Below are 26351 nucleotides of genomic sequence, written 5' to 3'. Positions count from 1 at the left end.
GACTGAGCTGTCGAAGAAAAAAATGTCAGAAATCGTCTGTGCCTCCTAGAACTCCAGTTAATTGAACTCAAAAAAAATAGAAGTTATATCATCGTTGACTTCTACCAAATAAAAATTATGTCAATGTGTAAAAAAAAAGATACAAATATTTTTATTGAATTAAATTTTTTATAAGAGTTACGAATCACAAAAAATCAAAATTGAAAAATCAAAAGGAGTCACGGTTTCTCCCTCATCCCGGTCTTTCTTTCTTTCTTATGGGTTCCGTGGTGGTAAGAAGAGGAAATGAAGCATAATGATACCTGATTACATGAATAAAGGGGGATAGGTGTCGCATTTGTATATTATATAGTAAGCCACGTTGGCAATTTCTTTCTTTTCTTTGTCTTAATGGCTTCGGCCATTCTTTCTTTCTTTTTTTTCTTTTAAACTTTATTAATAATAATAATAATAATAATAATAATAATAATAATAATAATAATAATAATTTATTATTATTATTATTATTATTATTATTATTATAATCAATTTAAATTTGTGTCTATTAGAATAGTTTTTAATAAATAATTCGAACTAATAAAATAAGTCATAATTAAATTAAATTTCACTAATCATAATTTTTTATTTAATTATTTTTAGTAAAATAATTTTATTAAAAACAAAATTTTAACAAACATAATAATTTAAAAATAACTAATTATTTAATTTTAAAAAATTTGGGACCTTACATCCTATTCTACTTATAAAAATTTTCGTCATCGAAAATTGATACAAGATGAAAGAAACTTAAACTAACGTTTCCTTTGAACATATTTAGAGAAAAAGCAAAAAGTTTTTTGCATATATAGTTTTCAAATCCAGGATATTCTTATGGCTTAAAAATATAGGAAAAAAAATTTGGCGCAAAGCGAAAAATACAAGATAGGCTCGATGTATAAAGGTTACAAGGCAGGCTGGTATTAGAATGGCGGGTATATCGTTTGCACACTGAACTCATACCAACTTTAGAGCTTCAGCTGCCTAAACTTCAACATGAGGCAACTTCACCATTCCCAACCATACTATATTAAACAAATTCTCCACGAATTCTCAACCTCATCAAACACTCCACAACCCACTAACAGGCACAAGTCTAACATCAACAAAACTCCTTCGCAAGAATCAAGCTCCTCAATATCCTGTGACGTCGCACACTTACAAATTCCACCTTCCGCGTTCGCACAACGTATCATAAAGAACTAACGTATCGCTTGCTATATCTAATGATCGCACGTGTCACCAAAACAAGTCTCAAGTCACTTAAAAGGATACAAGACCTCAAAGAAAGGACAAGAAACAAGGACAACGTTCACAAAAATTTCTATATTTTTCTTTGATGCATGAATAAGTCCAAAGTTACATCAGAGAATACATGGGCCAAGAAAATGAGTTTAAACAGCACAAGGCAGATATCCAAAGAATCACACGTTATTCTAAAACAAGCTTGAGTTACTTAAAAGGATATCAAACTTAGGAAGAGAAGAACAAAATTTATGGACGGGGTTCATAGGAATTCAAGAGAATGTTTAAGAACACTATCAAGCAGGGAATAATTTAGAATGTAAGGTTCGAAACAAGAACTTCAAAAGAACCAAATTCAATCGGAATGAGATATACATAAGATGCAAGACATGAAGAAAAAGAACCAAACCACATCTTAAGAAAAGTAGATATCTCAGGAAATTCAAGTAAACGTATGTAGTTAAAATCAAATGAAAATAGCATATGAACAAGGAACAAGATTGGGGAATAATTAATTCACTTTCCAAGAAAGAAACCCCAAACAAAACTTCAAGATAAACCATGGAAGAACAAGATACGTGACCGAGCAACCCCGAGATACAACTTCAAACATTCCCAAAACCCATAATTTGCATTACCTATTAATTCTATTTCGTCTATGACAATCCATTAGTGTTTTTGTATGTACAAATCATCAGTATTAAGTTGGCCAGACCTAGTACCATGAGAGATGCAATGGTCGACTAACCGCATTAATCAATAGACAATCATGCATTTGAAACTCAAACTCTTGTCGTTAGGACAAGTCCTTCTGCATGACAAACACTCAGAGTATGCAGTGAAGCATAGTTAGTCCATTCCCAAGGCTCTAACGGGAACGAACTGCTCTGATACCATAATGTAACACCCTAACTTTTAGCACCTCATGATCATACCAAAAGTAAGGCGTTACTAACCTAATTCCTTTTATTATCTATTTAATATCGAGCCTTTGTGCGTAAATCTATCGATGGTTTTACTAAAACTTATAACTTTTTCAACAAGAACAAACAACACATATTCACAAACTTAATATTAATAATACATTGTAATATTACATACAAAAGCAATTATAGAACCTACCCTTCTGAATAAAACTCTAACTAACCAGGCGAGGGGAAAACAAATACTAATAACTCAACTTGTAAACATATTCCTCTGTGCTCTCGCCGCTTCTCAATGAGCCTTGATAAACCCCAATTTTGTGGTTTATCTTGTGTTGAATTTAGGAAATTTTATCAACTTATCTCAAATTTATTCAATGAAATAACATGATTTTGTAATTCTCCCTAAATTTGTGCTTAAGTGTGAAAACATGCTTTTTAGGCCTTAAAATAGCTAAATTTAATTCACTTTAATTCCATTTGATGCCTTGATATGTTTGTTGAGTGATTTCAGATTCAAAAGGCAAAGATTGGATGGAAGAAGTGAGGAGAAAAGCATGCAAAGTGGAGAATTCATGAAGAAATAAGGATTTGGAGTGCTTAGAGCGACGCGTACGCCTGACATGATGCATACGCGTGAGAAGAAAAAGCCAGACGACGTGTACGCGTGGCCCATGCGTATGCGTCACAATCAGCACGTGACCTCATTAAAGTGAATTCGCTGGGGGCAATTTCTGAGCTGCCCAAGACCAAATCCAACTCATTTCTGAGGCTATTCATGCAGAATTAAAGATTGGACAAAGAGAAAGCAATTAGATTAGCTTAGGATCATGTAGCTTAGTTTTCTAGAGAGAGAGAAGCCCCCTCTTCTCTCTAGAATTAGGGTTCTTAGGTTGATTTCATCTTAGATCTAGGTTTAATTTTATGTTTCCATCTTGTTTTTCTTTCAATTTCTTGTTCTTATATCTTGTTCTTCTTAGTTCTCTTGTTAATTTTCCTTTTATGTCATTTTCATGTTCATGCACCATTGTTGGATTTGGATTTTCTTTTAATGCAATTGATGTTTTATATTCCTTTATTGTTTAATTGAGTTGTTAATCTTACTTTTCTTGCGTTGGGTAGTGGTAGAATTTATATTTCTTGCAATTTACTATGCTTTTCTTTTATACCTTCCAAGTGTTTGACAAAATACTTGGTTGGATGTTAGAGTAGATTTTGAGCATTCTTGGCTTGGAAAGAGAAATTGGGTACTCTTGAGTCATTAAGACCCAACTTATGTTGGTGATCTAGAGTTGTTAGTTAATATTATTTTCATTGACGCTAATCTTTTGCTAATTCAATTAGTAAGTTGATTAGAACTTTTGGATTGAGATTAACTAGTCCTATTTGACTTTCTCTCATGTGAAGATAACATTGTACTTTCTTCCATTATTGGAGATGACTAAATAGGATAAATTCTTGTTAATCATTGTATGACTATGATAGAAAGTCTATATTCTCAATCCTTGCCATGAATGTCTCTTTTTATTATTTGCTTTCTTTAGTTGTTTGCTTTACATTTCTTGTCATTTAATTTCTTGCACTTTTACCAACCCACCTTTGGATACCATAACCAATAATATGCATACCTCACTGCAATTCCTTTGAGAGAAGACGGCCTGGGACTAATACTCTCGATTATTTTATTGGGTTGGACTTGTGACAACCAAAAATTAAACTTTGATTGAGCATTACGTGTCAGTTTGGAATTATACTTGCAACAAAGTTATTTTCCTCTAACCGAGAAGAAATTCCTAACCGACGGTTTTGCTCTTTCAAGCCTTCATACCTGTAGGTGAAAGGGGAGGAAATAGGGGGTAAGAACTGGGAAGTTCTTAGTAGGGTTGGGGTTAGAAGTTTAGTTCATTTTATATATACTTGGTCAGCAATAACAGTCAACAAGGTACCATCTAATTCAACAATTAAAGAACACAGAATTCAAACAGTCATTTAGCACACCCACAATCACAGAAAATTACACTCACAAACAAATATGCGCAAACAAGTATGATGCATGTCTATCCCTAGTGCAGGTAATGAGCTCATCTGTCGGTTTCGACCCGCTCCCGACGTAACTCAGCAATCTTTGTCTGAGTTTGGTTTCCAGTGTCATAACCTCTGTAAGCAACCTCTATCTTACAGGTGCAACTCTCTTGAGCCGATGTATGCAAATATAACATCTGTAAGCAACCTCTGTCTTAGCTCTCTCTAGCCAATATATGTAGCGATAACCTCTCTAAGCAACCTCTGTCTTACAGGTGCGACCATCCCCTAGATTGGCCGATGTATCTTTGGAAAGCAAATCTCGGTGGATTCACCACCATATCTCTGCTCGTTTTCAGCAGGTAAACAATCATCTCTGCTTCTCTCCTTTTCTTTTCATCCTTCCTTTCTTTTCTTTTCTATTCTCTGCTCTTCTATGGCAGAGGTTCTTTAGATTCTTTTAATTTTTTGCTCTCTACTCTCCTGTCGCAGAAGTTCTTTTAACTAATATATTCTTTTCTTTTCTTTTCTTTTCTCATCATTATTTTAATTCCTTACTTTTAACATCAAAAACTATCTTCACACTCTTCCCTCATCTTTCCCTAAATGTTTTATGAAGAGGGGATCATGAGATCCTTAGCTTAGATTTGTCTTTCTAAAGATTTTAGAAAAATTTGTCTGTTTACCACTCTCTATTTTATTTTTCATAATACATACAATAATATTCTTATAAAATAATATCTTGATAAATAATAATTTATAATAATAATTTACTCTAATGTAAATGAGTAATTTTAAACAAATATTTAAAATAATATTTATAATACTCTTAAAACTTATTTTATAAAACCTTATTTTCAAACTTTTATTAATTACTTTCTAAGCCACGAATCTTTTAATATTTTATTTTTGACTTCAACATTTTATAAAATTATATTTAAACATTCACTTTGTTTCATATTTATATAAATAACCCTTAACTTTTATAAATACCCGTTTTACCGTTAAACTTTATTTATTACCCAAAATACCCAAAAAACTTATATAATTATAATATTAAACTCAATCTTTTCATAAAAATACAAGTATATTTCCTCAAAAATAATTCTTCTTGACTGATTCTTCTCTTCACCAAGAACCAAAACCCTCATTATTTTCTCTTAAAATTAGGGGTAGCAAAGCGGGCTGGCCCGCTCTAACCCGCCCGCCAACTAAGATAGGTTCAAAATGCTAACCCGCTCCTTTTTATGGCGAATTGGCGGGTTGGCGGGTTAGGCCGTTTGACTCTTTTTTTTTTTTTTTTTTGAAAAATAAAATTCATTAAAATTAACCAAAAAATAATAATTAAAAAGTCAAATACAAATAAAAAATAGTCAAATTATAATATAATTCGTTTCACTATACTTTCTTTAATTTTTAACTTCAATAAAATTGTTCAAAATAATATTTGTCAATAAAATTATCTTTATTTTAAAAAATAAGTCACATAATTTGAGCAAATATACGAAATTGTAAAATAAAATAAATAAAGTTAATAACTAAAAGAAGAATAAAAATAAAAACAAAAAAATGTGTATTCGGAAATTATATAATTATTAATTTTATAATAGTAATCACTTTTTATTTAATAAAAAAATAAAAATAAAAATCTTCGTCCCGGCAGACCGGCCCGCCCCGCCCCGCCAAAACCCGCCAATTTGGCGGTGTCCGGGTTTGGCGAATTTTTTTAATTTGGCGGGCTCCAAATTCTAGCCCGACCCGCCTTTTTTAACGGGTTTAGCGGATCGGACCGTCCAGTTCAACCCGTTTTGCCACCCCTACTTAAAATATACATTTAAATCTTAATCCGTTTTTAGTTTTACGGTTATCGATTTTTCACAGCTTTTAATTTAATTCCTCGGCCATTAAACCTCACCCATTTTATTCAAAAACTAACACAATGACAGCCCCAAATTTGCCTCATTATCACAATTTGGACAGTATAAACATGACGAAATCACAAGCTTAATCACATATAACAATATATTAACAAAATTCAATATAAAGTCAATCAAATTACATCAATAATTAATCACAACAACCATTTACTTATCCAACAAATTTAGTCGGTGAGAATTTATCGAAACCCTACCTCCGTATAAAATCAAAATACTCGAAACTGCAGAGAAGCTTTCTGACCGAGCTGCTAAAAAAGAAAATGTCAAAAATCGTCTGTGCCTCCTAAAATTCCAACTGGCCGAACTCAAGCAGAATAAAAATTATGTCACCATCGACTTTTACCGAACAAAAATTATGCCAACGTGTAGAAAAAAAAATACGAATATTTTTATCGAATTAAATTTTTTATTAGAGGTTACAAATAAAAAAAAATCGAAGCCGAAAGATCAAAAGGAGTAACGGTTTCTCCCTCACCCACAATCTTTCTTTCTTTCTTATTTCCTTTCTTCTAGGTTTGGTGGTGGTAAGAAGAGGAAATGAAGCATAATGATAAGTGATTAAATGAATAAAGGGAGATAGGTGTCACATTTATGTTTATATATATATATATATAGCATAGTAAGCCACGTTGCCAATTTCTTTCTTTTCTTTGTCTTAATGGCTTCGGCCATTCTTTTTTTCCTAATAATAATAATAATAATAAAAATCAATTTAAATTTGTGTATTAAAATAATTTTTAATAAATAATTTGAATTAATAGAATAAGTCATAATTAAATTAAATTTTATTAATTATAATTTTTTATTTAATTATTTTTAGTAAAATAATTTTATTAAAAATAAAATCTCAATAAATATAATAATTTATAAATAATTAATGATTTAATTTTTAAAAATATGGAACTTACATCAATAGTCATCAAAATACTATCTTTATGTGTCTCAAGTGTCCTCAAATGCAGGGACGGATCCATGTTTATGGATGTGGGGGAAAGTGCCCCCAATGAAATCCAAAAATTTTGGTAATAAAATTTATTTGTTTCCACTATATAATTAAATTTGATCTTATTATATTTAAATTTCTCTCATCAATTTCAATTATATAAAAATAAATAATAATTCAAAATTTAAATAAATTTGTTATAATAACTTAAAAAAAAGTAAAATAATTATAAATTTGTTATTTTATAATTGCAACTAATAAATAAATTTAAAATTTGAAAATATCTGTTTATATACTTGGTGTATATTATTATTGTGGCATATATATATATATATATATATATATATATATATATATATATATATATATATTTGATTATTTGTTCAAAATAGAGGCAACTATCAATTCGATATCCAAAAGATTCAGGCGCAGTCAAAATAATTCCTAAATGATTTGAAAATTAGGATAAAAATAACTAATAATATATATTATATTTATTAAAAATGACAACAATATTTTCGTATTTAACAAATAACATATTCATTTAATCTAAATTATTTTGTCAACGTTTGAATAAATATTTAGAATATGCATAAAAATATTTAAAGTAAAATTTGATATCTAGATTTTTTTTATTTTTCAAAAAAATTTAGTCATTTACAATTAAAAAATTTGAAAAAATTTACTTAACATAAAATTATAAATTTTTGAGAATGAAAAGATTTTATTTTTTAATATTACTTGCAAAAAATTACATTAAAATATGACATCTAAAATTTTTTTTAGAATATATATTTAATGTATATTTAATTTTTCGCGACTTATTTGTTGTTAACACCTTTTAAAGTTATTTTTTTGTTAGCAATGTAAATTTTTTTATACTATTTTAATTGTGTACTCGTTTAAAATAAACATTATTCTCTCTTCTATAAATTACCGCTAGGTTAGCATTTTAATTTTAAAATAATAAAAATATTTGGTAGTCAATAAAATGCAGCCTAATATTTTATTAGATTTGATTACAAATATATAAAATTATTCTGTTAAATTAATTTTAAATTAAATAGATTATCTTATTAAACTAATTTTAGTATTAAATTAAAAATGAATAATAAAATTATTAATCTTATATTAACTATTAAACAAAAAATAGTTAAATAAATAATAATAATAATAAAATAAAAAATCAAAATAATACTATTTATTCATTAGTGTTTTTTTTAAAGTTAGCTTTAGTTTTTTAAGGACAACATCAATTAAAAAACTTTTTTAAATATAAATATTATAAAGAATCGATTTTATAATCGTTTGAGAGATAAACTTTTAAATAATTATTTAATGACATATATAAAAAAATAAATATTTAATTATATTGATAATGAAAAGATTATTTAATTTTTTTAAAATATAAAACCTAAAAAAATAAAATTTTAATTTATATATTATCATTATTTAAATTATTATTTTAATATTTTAATTTATTGATTAAATAATTTAAAAATTAATTATATTTTATAATAATAAAATATAATTATAAAAATTATTATTATATTATGTATGTTTTGCTCTTACTTACAAAATTTTTTGGATCCGTAGGGGAATGTATCATTCTTTTACGCGGTACTTGATAATAAATTAATAATGGCTTCAATTTTCTTTATCGGGTACAACTTTCACAAATCACAATCTTCCATAGTTGCAGATAGCCGTTAAAGTTTAAACCGCGGTTAGAATCGAATCAGATTTCCTTCCCAAAAACTAAAGACAAAATAATAAAAAAAAAGGGAGGCATTTGTCTTTCTCTTTGCCTTTATCTCCAACACTTTCCCTTTCACACAAGCTCCTCAGAATTTCAATTTCCCCACATTTTTATTTCTTCTCCTTCCATAACCACTCTTCTCACAGCCCAAAAAACCACGTCTCTTTGTTCATCTATCTAGTTTTAAGACACAACACATTCTCTTTGGTCTCTCAATAAGCCAATAAGAGGCCAAGAAACTAAAAAAAAAAAGAAAAGAAAATCAAATCTTATTTTGTTTTCCACTGATTTGATTTCAGAATTGTGATCCTTTATATTCTTATACATAGATTTGATTTTATTATTATTATTATTATTATTATTATTATTATAACGATCTCATTCAATTCATATTGTGGAGGTTGTGAAAGTGGGGCTATATTACTATATTCTCGCTAATTTCGCTGTTTCTTCGTTAGAGCCCCTCACTTTCTTGAACGGTTTCTCTCTTAAAGTGGGGTTTTTGGTTTTTTAAGTTGCAACATACATACATAACCAGTTTCTATTTTTTTTTTTTCAAGCCACCTCAATCTCACTATTTATATCTATATATATAATACGCCGTTTCTTCTCTTCCCCTCTGTGACATTTAATCAAGCACCTTGCGTGCTATTATTTTCTTGGATGGGAAAGTTGGGGCCTTTGATCTTAGTGGCTCTGTTATCGTTTCTGTGGTGCTGCCATGCCGTTGTGGAAGGGCTGGGTGTGAATTGGGGAACGCAAGCAACGCACAAGTTGCCACCGGACACGGTGGTGCAGATGCTGAAGGACAATGGGATTCAGAAGGTGAAGCTGTTCGATGCAGAAGAATCAACAATGAGTGCTCTTGCTGGCACTGGAATCGAGGTCATGGTTGCCATACCTAACATCCAGCTTGCTGATATGAATGACAATGATAAAGCCAAACAGTGGGTTAAGAAGAGTGTTACAAAGTACAACTTCAATGGCGGTGTTAACATCAAGTGAGTTCTTTTGCTCTCCTTCAGTCCTTCTTTCTCTTTCTGGTTTCTATTGTTTAATACTATTTGTTTTTTAGTGTGAATTTTAGAACTTATTTGGATGCAGATATGGTTTAGATTTAGCATCATAGCTGCCTAGGTTCCTTGTTAATCCAGCTTATGATTTTGTTTTTTTTTGGGGTAAAAAAATAAATTGGAAAAATTTTTAGGGGGTTCTTCGCTCCTTGTGTTCAATTTATCATTAACATGAGGTGACCTTTGAAGTTTGAACTATGAAGGGGGCACTAATCCCGTTGTGCATCATAATAAATTAATAATAATAGTAATAACTATTTAAGAATGAATTTTAATTGGTTGATGAGTTTAGGGGCAACGAAAAGTGGGTCAGGAATCTTTCAAAAGTGAAGCCAAAGTTGTCTCTTTTCTCCACGAGCCTCATATGTAATTACTTGGAAATACCCGCAGATTTGATTCTTTTTTTTTGGAAGTGCTGCTGCCTCCTCCAGTGCCTTTTTATGTGGCTGAGGAGAAGGATATTTGCTAATTGCTAATTTGCTATACACCGAAAAGGAAGGGGAAAAAAAAGAAAAAGAATAACAGGGCATTTGTTATGATAAGAAATGAATCACTTTGCTTGCAGCTTACAATATTTAAGGGAAGCAAATCGATAGCAGTGGCCCTTACCACGCACTTTCATATGCTTGCAGTTGAAGTTTCCAATAGTATAGGACAATATTATATATATATATATATGTGTGTGTGTGTGTGTGTGTGTGTGTGTGTGTGTGTGTGTGTGTGTATGTATGTTATGTATAAATGTAAAGGTATGTGTTTATCTATGTATTAATGTGTGTGAGGGGAAGTATATCAAGAAAGTGATTAAGACAAAGTACATCAAGACAAGAAAGATTTGAGTTATAACAAATAGGACTATTAGAACTTGTTGGGCCATGGTTGTTGGTTCTACCTTCTCTGGGTTTAAAGATTTTTACCTTCCATGTCAGTTGATAAAAGAATTGGAGTTGAATATATTTCAAAAGGAGTTAGAAGTTTTATCTGGCCTTGTAGAGAATCAATCGATAAACCACAGTGGTAATATTTTTGCGCTTGAGTTTCATGGTGAGTCTATTAAGCACTATGTCTTAATCCTTATTGCTTGGAAATCCTAAATTCTCTCAATAATTAAATATATACCATTAATATATTAAAGGTCATGGTAACTTCATTTAATTGTGTATTTTCTGTTTTGTGTTAAATGATAATATTGCTGCAATTGAGGAAATTTTTTGGGCCTAACATTGAATCAATCTATTCTTTTGCAGGTATGTAGCTGTTGGGAACGAGCCATTTTTGAAATCATACAATAATTCATTCTTGAATGTCACATTCCCTGCACTACAAAACATTCAAAATGCACTTAATGAAGCTGGTGTTGGTGATAAGATTAAGGCTACAGTGCCCTTAAATGCTGATGTTTATGAGTCTCCGGCAAACAATCCTGTTCCGTCTTCTGGAACATTCCGGGCTGATATCAATGACCTAATGACCCAGATAGTAGCTTTCCTCAGCAAGAATGGTGCACCATTTACAGTGAACATTTACCCTTTCTTGAGTCTCTATGGGCATGACGATTTCCCTTTTGATTATGCCTTCTTTGATGGTGTCACCAACCCCATAAACGATAACGGGACACCGTACACCAATGTCTTCGATGCGAATTTTGATACCCTTGTTGCCGCTCTCAGCAAAGCAGGGTACGGAGACCTGCCCATAATTGTTGGAGAAGTTGGATGGCCTACTGACGGCGACAAGAACGCCAACACGCGTAATGCTTTGAGGTTCTACAATGGACTCCTGCCAAGGCTTGCAGCCAACAAAGGGACACCCCGCCGCCCTGGATACATCGAAGTCTATCTGTTCGGGCTCCTTGATGAGAATGGAAAGAGCATTCAGCCAGGGAACTTCGAGCGTCACTGGGGGATTTTCGGGTATGATGGGCAGCCTAAGTTCCCGATGGACCTTTCCGGCCAGAATCAGAACAAGATGCTCGTTGGTGCGAAAAATGTACAGTACCTCGAACAAGAATGGTGCATGTTTAATCCTAATGCTAAAGATCTCAGCAAGCTCGGGGAAAGTATCACTTATGCCTGCACCAATGGGGATTGCACTGCACTTGGCTATGGATCTTCATGCAACAATTTGGATGCTAATGGGAATGCTTCATATGCATTTAACATGTATTTTCAGATGCAAAATCAGAACCTTCAAGCCTGCAATTTTGGAGGTTTGGCGAAGCTTTCGTTGACAAACATTTCAACCGACACCTGCAATTTTCCCATTCAGATAAAGTCTTCATCACCACCCTCTTTGATGGTTCCCTCTCTCTTGGCTTCTTTATTGGTTGCTTTACCGGTGGTTCTGTTTATGTAGTTTTGTTGTACATACATTAGGGTGTGATTCAACATGTGAGGAAAAAAATTGATGGTGAGAGAGATATCATACATAACATAACCAAATGATTGTGATATTTTTCACATGAGAAGATGCATTCGAGTGTGTTATTGTTATTTATTTTGGGCTTCATCATTTCTTAGGGATAGTGCAGAGGAAACTAAAGAATTCTATAGATTGATTTACAATATAAAGCTTTGATTGTATACTTGTTCCTTGTATGAACAATGGCCATGCTCATTGATATACATCATTTATTTTTTGGGTGACCAATCACATCATATTATATTATATATACTGTGAATTGGTATTAAATGAGTATTTTTTTATTTATAATTTAAAATTTTAGTAATTTAAAAATAATAAAAATTTTATATATATTTTAATTTAAATATTTAGATTTTTAATTTTATTTTATGAATAAAAAAAATTAATTTAATTATCTCTAATTCTTGAATTTGAAAATTCATTTGAAAATAATTTGTAAATTCATGAATAAATAATATTTTTTTAAAAAATAATTTTAATAAATTAAAATTGATTTTCAATTACTATTCTATATTCTAATTATATTATTATTTGTCCCCAAAAAAAAAAAAATTCTAATTTACTAAACACTCCCCAAAACCCTAACCCTAACATTTTCATTCTCTTCAGCTGCCACACCCCCTCCCCTTTCTTCCTAAATGCACACACACCCATGGAGAGGAGAGAGCTGAGAAGGAAGAGAAGGAGCTGTGCCCTACCGCCGTCCAATTCATCTTGCCACCGCCGCTGTTGCGTGCTACCTGCGCCGCCATTCATGCCCGCCGATCCGTCACTGAGCCGCCACCGTTATTGTCGAGAGAGAGGGACGCCGTTGACGCTATCAGGGAGGAAGGAAGAACTGCACGAGAGCCAGGGGAGGGGGAGCCTCTGCTGCGTCGCCGCCGTGCCTCCATCACCGCCGAACCGCTTTGCTAATGCTAACTCTTTCGCATCTAGTCGGCGTCGAGGGAACCGTCACCGTCGCGGCCATGGGCATGGGTTTCAAAGGGAAGAGAACACGATGAGGAGAGGAGGAGCTGTGTCCCGCTTCTGCCGCTGTCATCGTGCTCAACCTCCGCGCCAGGTCATCGTCGTCGTCGTTGTGGTCAGAAGCTGCCACTGTCGCTGTTTGGGTCCGCCGTGGGGAGGAGCAGCGCTGACGTCGCTGTAAACCAGCTGTTGGAGCCTCTGCTAGCTTGCCCTGTGCTGCTGTATCGTCACCGGAGTTGCCGTTGCTTCATCCTTTGAATTCCTTATGGTACAGTGAGTTTTCTTGTCCCGAAACCTTTACCGTTATTATTCTGATATAAGTTACTGTGGTCTTTGCGACATTGATGCATTGAGGTCGAGTTCCGGTTATTGCATATCGCGTTTAGAGTTGTCGATGTTGCTGCGAAAGTGGAATGGAGTTATGGTTGTGGCTGCCACTGTTGCGGGCCAGGATAAAGAGAGTTTTGTCCCGTAGTTAAGTCGCGATCGAGGTAGGGGTATTTTCTTAAACTCATTTTATTTTCAAGAATTGTTATAACTCTATATTAATATGAAAAATATATTTTTATGATTACGTGAGTCTTATGGATTGAATTGAATTGTTTTGGATGGATATGAATAATTATTTGGTTGATTTATTGAATATTGAGAAGACTAGTTATTCTTATTTGTTGATTTAGTTTGTTGAGTTGTTCGTTGTTGGACTGGTTTCTTAAAATTGGTTTTTGGATTATAATAGAATAATTATCGAGTGTTTGAACGTATTTTGATAATTGCGGCTGAATTATTGTGATTAATGGGATTGGCTACTTGAATTTCTTGATTCGGTTAATTCTATATTTTGTCAATTTTCTTGAGTTGAGTTGATGTTGTTGTGATAATAGTTTATTGAAATGGATTGATATTGGAAATAATTTGAATGATTGAGAGATGTCTGGTTTGGTTCGGTTGGAATTTTTGGAGGGTGGTAAAGTCTAAGTTTTAGAAGAAATGTTGCCAAATTTTTTTATGAGAATTTGGAAGTTTTATTTTGATTAATTTGATTGAAGAATTATTTTATTTGATTTTGATTTAACTAAAGAAAAGAGTATGATTTGGGGTGTTTTAGCAAACTTCGAAGTGATTATCAAAGAACAAACGATTATGTTTTTGGATTTGCAAACAGGATGATTTTTGAGTCTTTTGAAGGAGTTTTAAACTTAAACAGGTTTTGAAGTTAGTTTGAAAAAATTTTGGTTGAGTGAGAATTGGGTTTTATGAAAGAAACATTGGTTCTTAAGTGAAGTTGCTTTGGAGATTTTGGAAAATGCTATAAAAAGTGATATTGGTTTTAAAGGAAAAGGTGATTCTTGGTGTGATGTGAATTAAATGTATATTGCTTTTGAAAGTAAAAGGATCAAGTATGATTTTGAATCGTGATGAAAGTGAGTTTAAAGACTTTACTATGAACTGATGTTTACTCGTGGTAAGGACGGTGGTTAATCTCACTTGTTCGTGATTTTCTAGGTAAGGACGGTGGTTAATCCCGCTTGCCCGAGATTTACTGCAATGGCAAGGATGGTGGTTAATCCCGCTTTCGCATTGACGGAATTTTTTTCAGACAAGGATAGTGGTTAATCCCGCATGTTTGAGTTATCCGGTAATGACGGTTGGTTAATCCTGCTTACTCGTGGACTAATGTTCCGAGTAAGGACGGTTGGTGAATCTCGCTTGTGGAGCCTATGGATAACGACGGTTGGTGAATCCCACTTACCCGAGTCGGGTCTGACAACATAACCGACGCGTGAGCTCATGGCCAGTAGGATCATACTGCATTTGTTTGCTATTGTTTGTGGTGTGCTTAAGTGCTTCGGTTTGCCTATTTGATGAATTCTGTCTAACTGTTAATTGTGATACCTGTCGTAATTGCTTTCTAATTGTTTTCCTTGCATTGTTTGTGCTTGTGATTGATTATGTTCTAAGACTGACTGTTGGTTGAGAAAGTTTGGGCCGGAGGCTGTGGATTGATTATATATTGGGTCAGTGATTGTGGTTTGATTATATATTGGGCTAGAGGCCGAGATTTGATTATGTTTTGGGCTAGAGGCCGTGGTTGATAAAGTTTGGGCCAGAGGCTGAGTTGATATGTAACACCCTATCACGCAAAGCCTTATGCTTAAGTCGTAAAGCAGAAGTGGCGAGGTATTACGATCTCTAAAAATAATACATATATATATATATATGGTTGAAAGAATTTGTAACTAGGAGCCTTGAAGAAGAACTTAAATAAAAATCGTAAAAAGAAAAGCGCATCACACACGTAAGGCAGATAACACAGGAAGGATAAACCGGCAATAAAGGAAAGATAACCTATATAAACAAGAGTAGAGTATCAAAAGATACAAAATATCAAGTTCCAGACTCGACCTGCGAAGTTAAGGTCGGCCGGAGTATAAATACATATATATACAACCCAAAATATCCCAAAGACATAAAACAAAACACCTGTTTCTCCAAAATAGCCACTAGGAGGGACAAATATAATATATAAAATGGAGAATCTATTTATATATATATACATAAGTACCAAATACAGTATCCCAAAATAAAACTTCGCTTGCATAGGAAGTCTTCAGATGTTCAACGAGGTGCCTCTCGACCTGCATCTGAAAAACAACAACATATTTATGAAATGAGAACCGGAGGTTCTCAGCATGATAAATGCGCCAACATAGATAATATATAAGGTCCTAGGAAAGTCAAAGGCATAATATATAAGGTCCTAGGAAAGTCAAAGGCATTGTTAGAACTTTGACACTCATTTAAATTTAAAGAAGTATACTAAATTAGAAATTCGGAAATTTATTTGTGGATTTTAGTTCTAATCTAACTCTCAGCCTCAGTTGTAAAGACATACAAGACAGGCAAAGAAAATACAGATAGGATGCAATTAAAACAAGTAGGACAAATAGTAGATAAGCATGGTTAATCAATTAGGTAAACCAAAGTAATGAACACTCAAACAAAACATACAAATGCATATGATGTATGCCTGTCCTATGGCTTATAAGTCTCATCTGTCGGTTAAATAGCTGAATCCGACATAGCCAATAGCTAACCCTGGACAGTCCCTCCGTGCACGCATTCCTAAGAGTCTATGCATCACAACCATTCATTTATCAGCGAGCAAGAGGGAGATTCTGCCCATTCTGGGCGCTAAACGCCCAGCTGGCGTTTAGCGTCAGGCAATCTGAACCGAATCCCCACTCAATAAGCATCTCTAGTGGATTTAGCTCTTAGTTATTATGTTATCTTTTATTTTTGTGATTTTTATTTACAAATAAAATCTTTTAGGTTTAGAATTTTTTTTATTTTATTTTAATTTCAAATCAAATTAGGTTAAATATAAAAGATTCACCCTTTGGGGGATATTTTCACTTTCGCACGTTTCACTTTTCTGAACTCCAGTTTTCTCTGTAAGTCATGAGCCACTAAACATCTTTTGTTAAAGTTAGGAGCTCTGTTTATTTCTAAGAATTAAGACTATTGCTTTTCTATTTTAATTAATGTATTGATTCAGTTGCTTTTGTTCTTCGTCTTATGAATTTGCGTAGAACAACAGTATAATCCTTATTCTACATGTGTTCTTGTGATTCTCGACAGAGCTATCTCACTTGAACAACAGCTTGAAAGCAAATTCCTCCTAAATTGCTAATTACTTGAGCTAATCTGGATACGTGACATATAATTCATTTAGCTTTGGGTAATTAGGGTTTCTGTGGCCATAAACTAGATTTGAACTTAACCCTCTAATCTACAATTAAGTGACCAAGACATTGGCGATTAATTTGGGTTAGAGGAGACTAAATCACTAAGACATTAGGGTTTAGTCAATTACAGTTTGCGATGAAACGAATCTTGCATGATTAAAATAGTTGGTAAGAAAACTCAATCCGGAAAAGTAAACATCTTCGATACCTTAACTATTTTCTCATATATTTCACACCATTCTCATTACTTGCGTTTTCTACTCTCTAATTTACTATTTAATACTTTTGAACCCCAAAACACAACCTTTCGCTTGCCTGACTAAGTGAATCATTCGACCATTGTTGCTCAGTCCATCAATCCTCGTGGGATCAATCCTCACTCACCTAAGGTATTACTTGATACGACCTGGTGCACTTGCCGGTTAGTTTGTGGGTATTCAAAAATCCGCATCAGTAAAAGTGCCCAATAGATCAGATATAATTAAGGTTCTGGAAACGCCAAAGGCAATCCTAGAAATTCACACCGATATAAAAATATTCAAGCTTAATGAAACAAATAACTTAAACCAATAACAGGGTAATCTAACTTAAGGGAATTCTAAACTAATAGAAACATCATTGTCCTATAGCCTTCGCCATCTTATCCTCCATGCGATCCTATCGCAACCACCTACTGAACCTCCTCAATCCCAGCAGAAAACACAATTAAATGCAAGCAAGTAAAACATAGGTAATATACATTTACAGTAAGTAATTCAGAAAGTAAGTAAGCATGTTATACATTTAGGCAAAAGATGCAAGTAAGCAAAGCAAACAAACACATAGAAGATGCACATGATGAATGCATGTCCTATTAGTTATGATATTACTTGTCAGTTCAACTGCTAACCCGACACATCCCCTTGGGATGTCACCTTTCAGTCACGAATAATTGGTACCCCAGGGATATAGTGTTTAGCCTACTATCCAAGATATAGTGTCTGATCCACTCTTGCGACTCGAAAGGATGCAACGGAATACTCACCCTCAGACCTCACATTTCAATGTAAGTGGGATTAACCACCGTCCTTATGCCGGTGTCGCAACCTCGACAAGCGGGATTAACCACCTTCCTTGCTAGGCGCATAGCGACTCATCAATATCAGTATATAAATAGTATATAATAGATCTCAGTAATCGCTGCTCATATAGCACAAGTCCATTAATACTTATCTCATCAACCACAATCATTTATTTTCAAGTTCCAAATTCATCAAAACCAGCATCAGTTCTCAATATATTATCATCTCAACACTCCGCCAATCCACTCAAGTCATTCCATCCATGGAACTTCCCAAGCCTAAGTCCGTCTTTAATTTCATACAAGAATCTCGCGTACGCATGCCCCTTCTCGCGTACGCGAATGTTCAAAACAGGAAAGGGTTTCCGCGTACGCGGGAGTGTAAAAAAGGCAAACTTGTGTACGCATGCTAGGGTCACGTACGCATGACACCGAATTTTCACAAAAAGTTGTTTTGCTGCAAAATTCAATTTTTGACACCGAACTTCAAATGTGCATAACTTTCTCGTTTTAAAATATTTTTTATCTATTCTTCGAATGTCTTAAACCTCTCATATTCATTTTAAATCAAGTTTCATCAAAATTGGAGATCTAGAGGCCAAGTTATGGCTCATCAAGTTCATTAAAAACAAAGTTTTACCAAAAATTGTAAAACCTCTAGTTTTCAAAACACTCAATTCACAGACAAATTAACCATACCCAAGACAACACATAAGTAATCCTCAATCATCTTTTAAGCATTCCAAATCCTACATCATATACTTCTTACTATAACAATTCATTCATAAACTCCACATTCAACCTAAATCACACCAAAACTCATAGATTTCCCTCTCAATCATTATTTGCAAATTTTCTCATCATCAATACTCATCAACAACAATAATCATGACAAACCCTTTTCAATATTAAAAATAATCAATATTCACAATCAATATCACAACATCAATATCCATCATCAATCATCAACAACATCAATTCAATCATATTCTAAGGTCTACTAGCCTGAGCTTCACAAAAAAACTCCACATTCAACCTAAATCACACCAAAACTCATAGATTTCCATCTCAATCATTATTTTCAAATTTTCTCATCATCAATACTCATCAACAACAATAATCATCACAAACCCTTTTCAATATTAAAAATAATCAATATTCACAATCAATATCACAACATCAATATCCATCATCAATCATCAACAACATCAATTCAATCATATCCTAAGGTCTACTAGCCTGAGCTTCACAAAACATTACATATTAACTAAAGGAAACTAAAATCATACCTTAATCGATTTTCAACATGCACAAAATACCAAAATTAACTTCCAAACAAGCTTCCACAAAGCTTCAGCCACCACATTTCAAATCCAAATGCTCTAAATTCACCAAGTCAACTCCAAATCAACATGTAATTACTCTAATATCATACAATACACCAAATTAACACTAGAGCTTACCAAAACATCAAACTACAAGAATTTTTGAAGTGACTTACCTCACCCACTGTGGATTGGGACAAAAACCCAATAATTTTCTACTATTAGATGGCACCTAAACAACTAAAATCATACAATCTATTCAATAATTATACCTAATTTTTCAAAACTGTTAGGGCAGAGGAAAGGAGTATGGAATTCGAGTTTTTACCAACTTTGTTTTGTTAGAAATGACGGACTCGGTGAGAGCTACCCGTAACCACAAACGGTACACAAATCGGAACACCGTAACTCAAGTTATGAGCTTGAGAAAATAAAAGTGAATAGTAACCTTCTTCTCTTCTCTTTGATTTTCAGTGGTTATGTTGTTTGTGTTTATGGACTAAATCCTCAAACTGGTCCCTGAGATTGATGCCATGCACCAAAATCGTCCCAAGATTCCAATTGCACCAATTACGTCCCTAAGATTGAAATAATTACACCATATTAGTCCCTGACCCATTTTTCGTTAACGACGCACTGACGTGGCTTGATGACGTGGACCTTTGCTGACACGTGTCACCTAATGATTTGGCCACATGTAACAGTATGATGATGTGTCGGTCAATAACACGTGGCATGCTAACGTGGATGGTTATGCCACGTGTCATAATGTTATTTTGTCACATGTCGAATTATGCCATGTGTCACAATGTTATTTGTCCACGTGTTATCCATTATATCATCATTACATATGCACCAAATTGATCCCTTACTTTGCATCAAATGACTCATTTTAGTCCCTGAAATAAAATATCGTGCACCAAATTAGTCCCTTAATCAATTTGTTATCTTTTTTTTTATAAATTCAAAATTTTTAATATCTTTAAATATATTAATTTTAATTTTATTTTTCATAAGTTATTTAAATACAAGTGCTTTTATAAAAATATTTTAAAAATGGTAGTTTTAATTATACAATTTTTTTCTATAATATTTTATTAAAAAAATTATATGAGATATTGATATTGATTTAGCAAAGAGTGTAAGTTAAGAGTATAATAATATTTCTTAATAAAAATTTTTTAATATTAACACCTTAATAAATATTTTAAGAATACTTGATAAGGCATTTGTTAACTAATATAAATTCATTATTCCCATCCGTTTTAAGAATGTTTGATTCTCCGTATAATTGACTTCTCATTAAATTAATAAGATAGATTTATATTGCCGATTATAATAATTTATTTTATCTATAACTTAACTAGGCAGCCTTTTCATATATTACACTATTAATTAATATAAGCACTTATCATAACCATGGTTTAAACAATATTAAAATAGATACAAATAAACACAAAAGACAATAATAAAATTTTGGATTTAGCTAACATGTGCTCTAATGATATAAATTAAAATTATTAATTAAAAATTTATTATAAAAAATTGTATAATAAAAAATATAATTAAAAGTAGTGTATAAAAAAATATTGAGAATTTTATATTTACAAAAAAAAATGACAAGAAATTGATGAAGGGACTAATTTGGTACACGACATTTAATTTTAGAGACTTAAATGAGTCATTTGATACAAAGTAAGGGACCAATTTGGTGCATATATAATGACGACATAGTGGATGACATATGGACAAATAACATAATCCGACACATAGCAAAATAGCATTGTGACACGTGGCATAACCATCCACGTCAGCATGCCACGTGTTGCTGACCGACATGTCATCATACCGTTACACGTGACTAAACCATGAGGTAACATCTGTCACCATAGATCCATGTCATCAAGCCACGTCAGTGCATCGTTAACGGAAAACGGGTCAGGGACTAATATGGTGCAATTTTTCCAATCTCAAGGACGTAATTAGTACAATTGGAATCTCACGATTTTGGTGTACGACGTCAATCTAAGGGATTACTTTGGGAATTTAGTGCTTGTTTGGGTGCCATTATTTTGATAAAAAAAGATCTATTTTCAATGAAAAAAGATATATTTTTTTTATTTTTTAGTGTTTTTGACAAATTTCTAGTAGTAAAAGTAAAAACACTAGAAAAAAAATCTTTTTTGAGAAGCTGTAATTTACATCTTTTTTTAAAAGATCTTTTTTTCTTAAAAAAAAAATTTTTCATGTAATAAATAAACAAAAAAAGTACTTTTATATTATTATATCCAAACATAATTGATAAATAAAAAGATCTTTTTGCATGAGATACCCAAACATAAAATTACTTCTACTTTTTCATAAGATCTTTTAAAAAAAGATAACTCAAAAAAAATCTTTTTCTAGAAGCTCACCCAAACAAGCCCTTAGTCATGTTTATGTGATGAATGAGGCTGAATTGGCTTCATTTTAATATATTTATATGTTGGGTTTGAGCCTAACTTGGGTCCGGTCCAATCGGTTAGCATTTTTGATCCGTTTGACACAACTTTGGACTAAAACTTTTAGAATTAGCACCTGATTTTCAACTTTAAATATTTTCTTAAGTTTTTCTATAACTTTATTTTCTCTCTCATAGTACCGAAAAGACTTAAACCTATACTGCTGACTATTTTACTGGTACGCGTTTTTACGTAATTTTTTGCAAAAAATTACATTTTCACTCAAAAAAATTCATTAAAATCAAACCTCACCTTTTAATTTTTTAATTAATACTTCTAAATTTTTGAACCTATTTCAAATAATTAAATTATTATTTTATTTTATTTTATTTTAAACGGTTATTAGTTTCCAATTCTTACACTATTTATATTTGTATTTTCAAATTAAAAAAAATATTGCTTTAATTTTAGTAATATTTTTTAAGTATTACTAAAGTTATATAGTTACTAACTTACTATAATTGCTATAACCATAACCATCATACAATAAATATAGTTTTTTTTTCTTAGATACTTAATATATAGGATTTGTTTGGATGTGATTTTTGAAAAAGATTTTTTTTAAATGATATTTTTTAAAAGATCTTTTACGAAGTAAAAGTGATTTTATTTTTGGATATTTTATATAAAAAGATCTTTTTATTTATCAATTATGTTTGAGTAAAATAAGATAAAGGCACTTTTTTGTTCATTTATTATGTGAAAAATATCTTTTTTTTAATTTTTTTTTAAAAAAAAGATGTAAATTGTAACTTCTCAAAAAAAATTTTTTTTTTATATTTTTAATACTTTTGCTTTTACTATTAGAAATTTGTTAAACACATTAAAAATAAAAAAATATATATTTTTATTAAAAAAAATTATCAATTTAATGACATCCAAACAAACATATACATCATTTATTCTATGTATATACTAAAATTAATTATTAAAATTAGTCATCCATATAAAATACACATAAAAATGAGTTAAATTACATATTTATTTATATATAAATAATTTATTTTATTTTAGTGTATATATATATATATAATTCTAATCTATTATAAAGTGAAAATACTTATCATCACTAATTTATAGATTCATCCATAGGTGATTTGCCGTTATATTTGACTTGAAGGTAACCCCTTCCACACCCAATGAATCCATATCCATGTTGTATTGATGATCAGAATTCCGAACAGAAGAATGAAAGCACGTATAGCCATGTGTTCCTCTCTCTATATACGTTGTTCATGTGAGTATGTGACCCTCCTTATTTTTATAGTGGGACCGTTATTTCGGATCAGAGGCAGGCAAAGAAAATTGAAGTTCGTATTAATTATTAGCATATGTTGCTTTCTAGTCTCAATTATGTATCACCCACCAACACAGCATTTTGCGAACATTATTAATGTCCTGGCTGGGTTGCCATGGCCATTCAATTTCTACACATACCCATGCTCCTTTCAAACAAAAAAGGAAAAATATAATATATTCTTAGAACTTTTATAGCCAAACTTGGTGGCTGTTTTTTCTATATGGTTATTTCTGATTATGGAAAAATGGTTGTTTTAATTTACTACGAAGATAATCACAAATTAGAGGGTTTGATTTATATATTTAAAAAAATTAATACTAAAACACAAATTAAAAGATTAGATTTGTGTAAATTTATAAATTAGAAGGTCAGTTTTGTATTTAAAAAAATTAAAATTCACAAATCAAAAAGTAAGTTTTGTGTTACTTTACAAATCGAATGGTAAATTTTGTGTTTTAAAAATTAAAAAAAATTAAACTTTACAAATTAAAAAGTTAAATTTGTGATCTTCATATAAAAAAAAAATACCAAATTTTACATTATTAAAAAATACTACTATAAATCCAATATCAAAATTGAAAAGCAAAACTTGGTAAACAAAAAAGAAAAAATATAGTATATCAACCAACAGTAAATTACACCTTCCTACCTGTTATTCCACATAAAGTGATGATAAATTCTGTAGCCTTTTTCTTTCTTCAACTTTTGTTACAAATAATTAGACCCAATTTAAGCATCTTTACAATAATTCAGATTCTTTACACCTTTAGCACAAGGGTCATTATGCTCCTTCATATTGCAAATATTCCGCGTACACTGTGTTAGGGGTCAAAGTTATTAGTCAGTACAGCAGATTGCAACTTTTGTAAACTGTAACCTCATAATCAGTGATTCCATTTTTTGACTAGGTCTTGTGTTTCAAATTTAAATTTAAATCAGTGATACGGACTTAACGTTAATAATAGTATCATCAATCATTTCAATGTGAGTGGATAATACTAGATTAATAGTATTGATTAATTTGTATTTTTAAATATCAATTGTAAGATAATGGCGCGAATCTCCAGCGATGGAAGTTGATGTGCTATCTACGATTGCTGTTAGTCCCCTGCGCCAGCAGTGTCCGGTACATTATGTATTGATGTGTCAAAACAATGTCGCCTTAGATTTGAAACTAGGAGCCATGAGAATCTTAGGAATAATTTTTTGACAAATTATTATCTAATAATAAAATTTTAAAAAAATTTAAAACCTCACACAATCTCTTATTTTTTATCAGTATTTTTAGTTATCAATTCAATTATTTTAATATAATAATTTAATAATATATTTTTAGTTTATATTTTTAAATATTAATAATTAACTATTAATTAAAAATAATAAATTCTACTAATCATTTAATATTCTTCGTAGAATCTTTTAAATAGAGTGTTTTCTAAATTATGACATAAAATATTATTTATTTATATTATAAAATATTAATTATGACTTAAATTATTATTATTATTTTAATTCATTAGTATTTTATCCAGTAAATTTTCAATCCAGTCTGTGTTCATCTATAAGAAGGCCAATGTGATCCTTAATTAAAAAAAAAAAAAAAACAAAACAACGTTTTCGACTTTGTTATAAACAGCATAATTTTTTTGTTAAAAAATACATTAAATATTTAATTTAGTAGCGATTTTATTTATAATTTAGAGAGTTTTACAATAAAAATAACAAATAAGTCACAATTGGTTAGATTGGTATTTTTTTTTTGTTTCTCACGGTATTTTTTAACTTGACAAACCAAGATTAATTCGTTGTAGATCGAAACTTCATTTAAAGGTTTGTCACTTTTCAATGAGTTGGTGCATACACAAAATATAATTCGAACCTTGATACTTACTTAAGCAAACTAATGAACTAATTGACCTATTTAACTCTCCAAAAATGGCAGACTAAGACGTATTATTATTTGGTTTGAAAAAATTTAGTTTTTTTTTTGTGTCTTGAAAAAAAATCTAATTTATTATATACAAATGGTTTAATTAAAAAAAATTAATTTAAATTGGACTAAACAGATACTTTTATTCTCTTCTTCTTTGTTACGCTATTAAAATTCGTTCTCTTCCAATTTTTCAGAACTAAGCTCAAACTTTTAATTGGATATGTTCTTCTTATTCATATTTCTTAATCAAAATTCGTATTTCAAATATGAGTAATTCTTCGCATACAAGTGATTAAGCCTTGTAAGCCTTACAAGTCCAATTAAAACTAACGCTCAAAACGTGCTTCTTCTTCTTCTTCTTTTCTCCTTCTCTTTCTCCTTCTTCTTCTTCTTGTTGCAGGTTCTTCTTCCTCTTCCTCTTCTTCTTCTTCTTTTCTTTCGTTTCTTGCCTTCTCTTTCTCCTTCTTCTTCTTATTGCTGCACGTTCTTCTTCTTCATCTTCCTCTTCTTCTTCATTTACGTGCTTTTCTCTCTATTTTCTTTCTTTGTTATTCTCGATTTCCATTGTTTTTTGACATCAAGTTCTGAAATCATTTTTGAAGAAGAAGAAGCAGCAGAAGATGAGGAGGAGAAAGAGAAAGAGAAAGAGTTCTGAATTATGCATAAGGTGTACTTCAAGAATTTTGGGTGTATTTCTTAAATCCTTTGGGTGTAGTTTTGTAATCCTTTGGGTGTATTTCTGTAATCTTTTGGGTATATTTCTATAATCGTTTGGGTGAATTCTTGTAACCATTTGGGTGTATTTCTATAATCCTTTGGGTGTATTTCTGTAATCGTTTGCGTGGAGGAGGAGGAGGAGGAGGAGGAGGAGAAGGAGAGGAAGAGGAAGAGGAAGAGGAAGAGGAAGAGGAAGAGGAAGAGGAAGAGGAAGAAGAAGAAGAAGAATACATGGTGTGTGTAGCAACTTGTAAGACTTGTAAGTCAAAAAGACTTGTATGTGTAGCAGGCCTCATCAAATATATTCTTTAATTTTTGTTTTTATTCAATTCTCTGTGAATGATGAAAATCATTTAATAAATACGTAATTGTTCATCTCATCACACTATTTGATGTTTAGGACGAAACAGAAAAAAGATAATACCATTTATAACC

General features: G+C 31.5%; 1 protein-coding gene and 1 long non-coding RNA gene across 2 annotated transcripts; both read left to right on the top strand.

The window, feature by feature from the left end:
• The first annotated feature begins 8846 nt into the window (after positions 1 to 8846).
• LOC112754899 (glucan endo-1,3-beta-glucosidase 8) lies at positions 8847 to 12587 on the top strand. Its single transcript, XM_025802698.3, has 2 exons — positions 8847 to 9866; positions 11186 to 12587. Exons 1-2 carry the CDS (start codon positions 9529 to 9531, stop codon positions 12291 to 12293), a joined length of 1446 nt encoding a protein of 481 aa, XP_025658483.1. The 5' UTR covers positions 8847 to 9528; the 3' UTR covers positions 12294 to 12587.
• A 331-nt stretch (positions 12588 to 12918) lies between these two features.
• On the top strand, positions 12919 to 15401 carry LOC112754900 (uncharacterized). Its single transcript, XR_011874491.1, has 3 exons — positions 12919 to 13604; positions 13718 to 13822; positions 14838 to 15401. It is a non-coding gene; the product is annotated as an uncharacterized lncRNA (long non-coding RNA).
• The last annotated feature ends 10950 nt before the right edge of the window (positions 15402 to 26351 follow it).

Source organism: Arachis hypogaea, chromosome 16 (assembly GCF_003086295.3).
Source record: "Arachis hypogaea cultivar Tifrunner chromosome 16, arahy.Tifrunner.gnm2.J5K5, whole genome shotgun sequence".
Lineage (NCBI taxonomy): Eukaryota > Viridiplantae > Streptophyta > Magnoliopsida > Fabales > Fabaceae > Arachis > Arachis hypogaea.
The sequence above is the reverse complement of the archived record's forward strand: the minus strand, read 5'-3'. Positions and strand labels throughout refer to the sequence as shown.